Genomic DNA, 2979 nt, shown 5'->3' with positions numbered 1-2979 from the left:
CACACACACACACACACACTTCTCATTCAACCACAGTTAAATTCACTCTATCTAAGAGGCACAATTTATATAGATAGTATTTATTTTTACAATAACAAGCTGGAATAAAAACAAGCAAAAATGAAATCAAAGTAACAACTTTACTTTTAGCCATTTTTAAAATGTAAGAAGTAGAAAGTACAGATAATTGCCTGAAGATATTAGGAGTAGATGCAAAATGTCACTGCATAAATAACCAAGATTTCTGCTTAGGTAAAGTGATAGAAGTACTGTAGTTTAATTTGTTACTTTACAACTCTGACTTTTTCCTACCCACTACATATCTGATAACATCAAATTCCTTTATTTTATTTTTTTTGACTAATTTTTGATTGTACTCATTACCATGTCCTTGTGTTCAGTAGTATTTCCATGTCAGAAGCCTGGCAGGAGTGGTTGTGTCTGAGTGTGGAGGGTGAGACTTACGCGCCGCTCTGAACCTGCATGGATCCGATCTCGTTGTTGCCCCAGCCCATGGCTTGCAGGGAGGGGTAGTCATCGTTTATCTCCCACTGGCGTCCCATGAAGTTCTCCTTCTCAAACAGCACCATCTTTGACTCTTTATGGTTCTGTTTGTACATAAGACAGTCTGAGTCACTAAAGACCAACTCTTTTATATACATTTATTTTATATATATATGTCAAAACTGAAGGAAATTCACACATTCTAATTGTCATTGAGATCTTGTGCTCTATTTTGATCTCCAATAAAAATTCTAGGTGCAAATTTGGGATGTTTCTGTTTTTACTGAATCACGTTCTGAAGGAGCAATAATAGCAGCTGGTTTGGGGAAAAAACGCACTGCAGAGCAGATGGGGCGGAAGGACATCATCCTCTCGATGTGGTAGGCGTTGCTGCCGCTCCATGACTCCCAGTGAGGATATTCTCCTCTCTCCAAAACAAACTGCTGCCCGCAGAAGCTGGAGTGCTCGTATCCTGCCCAGCTGTCGCCAACAAACACAGTCACATGTTATGAGAATGACCATGAAAATACTTGTTTCTAAAAATGTGTCAGAGAAAAGTTTTGAGTAGTTTGTTATTTCGAGCACACAGTTTAAAGCAATAGTTCAGAGCTTTTGAAGTCAAGTTTTGTTGAATCCAAACAGTCATTATCTTACCTGTTGTAGATGGACCGTTTGACTCATGACCGTTTGCAGAAATACAGTTTAACTCTGATCAGATCGACAAGCTAACAGGTAGCAGGGGCTCCTTCAGCACATGCTCAGAGAACAATGAAAGACTAACTTCAGGAGTTTTATTTTGTGGTTTGATTTGATCATGGCTTCATCTGAAATAATGAGGGCGTCAGTCAGGTCTATCRTGATGAAGGAGGAGCTCAATCAAAAGGCAAAGCTCTCAGTTTGGTCTGTCTACATTCCAACCATCTCCTATGATCATGAGGTTTGGATCAGGACTGAACCAACCAGATTCCAGACACAAGCGTCTGAAATTAACTTCATTTTTAGGGCGGCAGGGCTCARATTTAGAGACGAAACAAAGAGCTGCATCATTCGGGAGGAGTAAAAGTGGCATGGATATGCCCCGAGATATTCTTTGAACAAATATGAACATTTTATTTAACTTGCCGACTTTTTCAATAATACAATGGAAAGCTTGTGTAGTTTTCTCTTGGTTTGAACTTACGCCCCACACTCCACCTTGAGGGAGCGGATGTTGTCGATGCTGCACTCCATGACGTTCTGGCAGGCTGAGGTAAACTCCAAACGTTTACCCTGGAAGTTCTCTTGGTCGTAAACTGTGATCTGTAGAGGACAAAACGTGGTGTGTAGACGCTGCACAGGTCCCTGGTGTGACCACTGCAGACAATCAAATGAAACGATTGAACTCACCTTCCATGGTCCAAGTGGGTTGGGATTATTCAAAGCCATTCTACTGGGTGTTTCAGAGTGGATTAACTTATAAAGCAGAGAGAATATGTATGTGAATGTTCATAGAAAAGTTTATTTACATTGAAATGTGTCCTGAACTAGGTTTAGGTTTCTGCGTCTAGTCCCATCATTCTTCAGCGAACTGCATGACGTCACACGAGCCATTTTCATTCCCAATCTTTTCTTTTAACGTAAGCACAATTCAGTCTTCCTGTTCATGGTCAGTACGTCCGTGCGTCCCAGTCTATACATTTATACGACTCAGCAGAGCGAGCAAAGATAAAAGACGCAGAAATGTCAAACAACAATGGTTTGCACACTGAGGACTGAGGTAGAGGGCTTACCTGACCGGGCCCCAAAGAATAGTTGTTCAGCGCTCAAAGGGGCTCCACAAAAACGATGTCCCGACCCCCAGAGAAGACAGACCTATTTATACATGCCGGTGCTGAAAAGCAGCCGAGCCTGCGTGGTCGGGGCAGGAGTCAGCACATTGCTGTTGTGCTCATTGTTTCAGAACTGAGCTGCTGGGCTTTAGTTGGCTGCAGTGGGACTGGATGGAGGGCACCATGCCCAGTGCAAATAAGCAAAAGCTTCAAATGAGCTGTTTCCAGTGGGCGGGGCCGAGTCCTGGCACAACCAGGAAACAAATCAACAAACATTGGCTCAATGGGTCTGATGTAAAGAAGAAAAAAACATTTGGAGGTCAAGTTTGATGTTAAAATTGAAATAATTGCACTTTTTCTTTTAAAACCTGTATGTGAAGTTTATAGTTGGTTTACAAAAAAATAAATAACTAAAGACAAATTTCTTGTTGAACTTTACATTGGACAGTTTTCCTCCTGCATGTCATGTCCTCTCACCTCTTCCCTGACTGCTAAATGCACATGAGCTCAGTCATGAGCTCACATCAAGAAACCACACACACACACAAACTTGTTTTTATATCCTTCTGGGGCCCGTCCATTGACTTCCATTCATTTTTTGGTAATTTTATATTCTAACCCTGACCACAAACCCTAACCCTAACCTGACAGGTACCTGACCCTAAAA

At 41.6% G+C, this 2979-nt stretch overlaps 1 protein-coding gene across 1 annotated transcript in view; it reads right to left on the bottom strand.

Moving 5' to 3' along the window:
- cryba1a (crystallin, beta A1a) overlaps positions 1-2465 on the bottom strand; it is a 3691-nt gene extending 1226 nt beyond the window's left edge. The window contains exons 1-5 of the mRNA XM_014005320.1: positions 2274-2465; positions 1891-1956; positions 1685-1803; positions 843-984; positions 466-608 (exon numbers count right to left, since the gene is read on the bottom strand). Coding sequence (XP_013860774.1) covers positions 466-608; positions 843-984; positions 1685-1803; positions 1891-1929 — 443 coding nt within the window. The 5' untranslated portion in view covers positions 1930-1956; positions 2274-2465. The remainder of the gene's footprint in view (positions 1-465; positions 609-842; positions 985-1684; positions 1804-1890; positions 1957-2273) is intronic.
- Between the last annotated feature and the right edge of the window lie 514 nt (positions 2466-2979).

The sequence above is a fragment of the Austrofundulus limnaeus genome, unplaced genomic scaffold (genome assembly GCF_001266775.1).
Source record: "Austrofundulus limnaeus strain Quisiro unplaced genomic scaffold, Austrofundulus_limnaeus-1.0 Scaffold29, whole genome shotgun sequence".
Classification (NCBI taxonomy): Eukaryota; Metazoa; Chordata; class Actinopteri; order Cyprinodontiformes; family Rivulidae; genus Austrofundulus; species Austrofundulus limnaeus.
The sequence above is the reverse complement of the archived record's forward strand: the minus strand, read 5'-3'. Positions and strand labels throughout refer to the sequence as shown.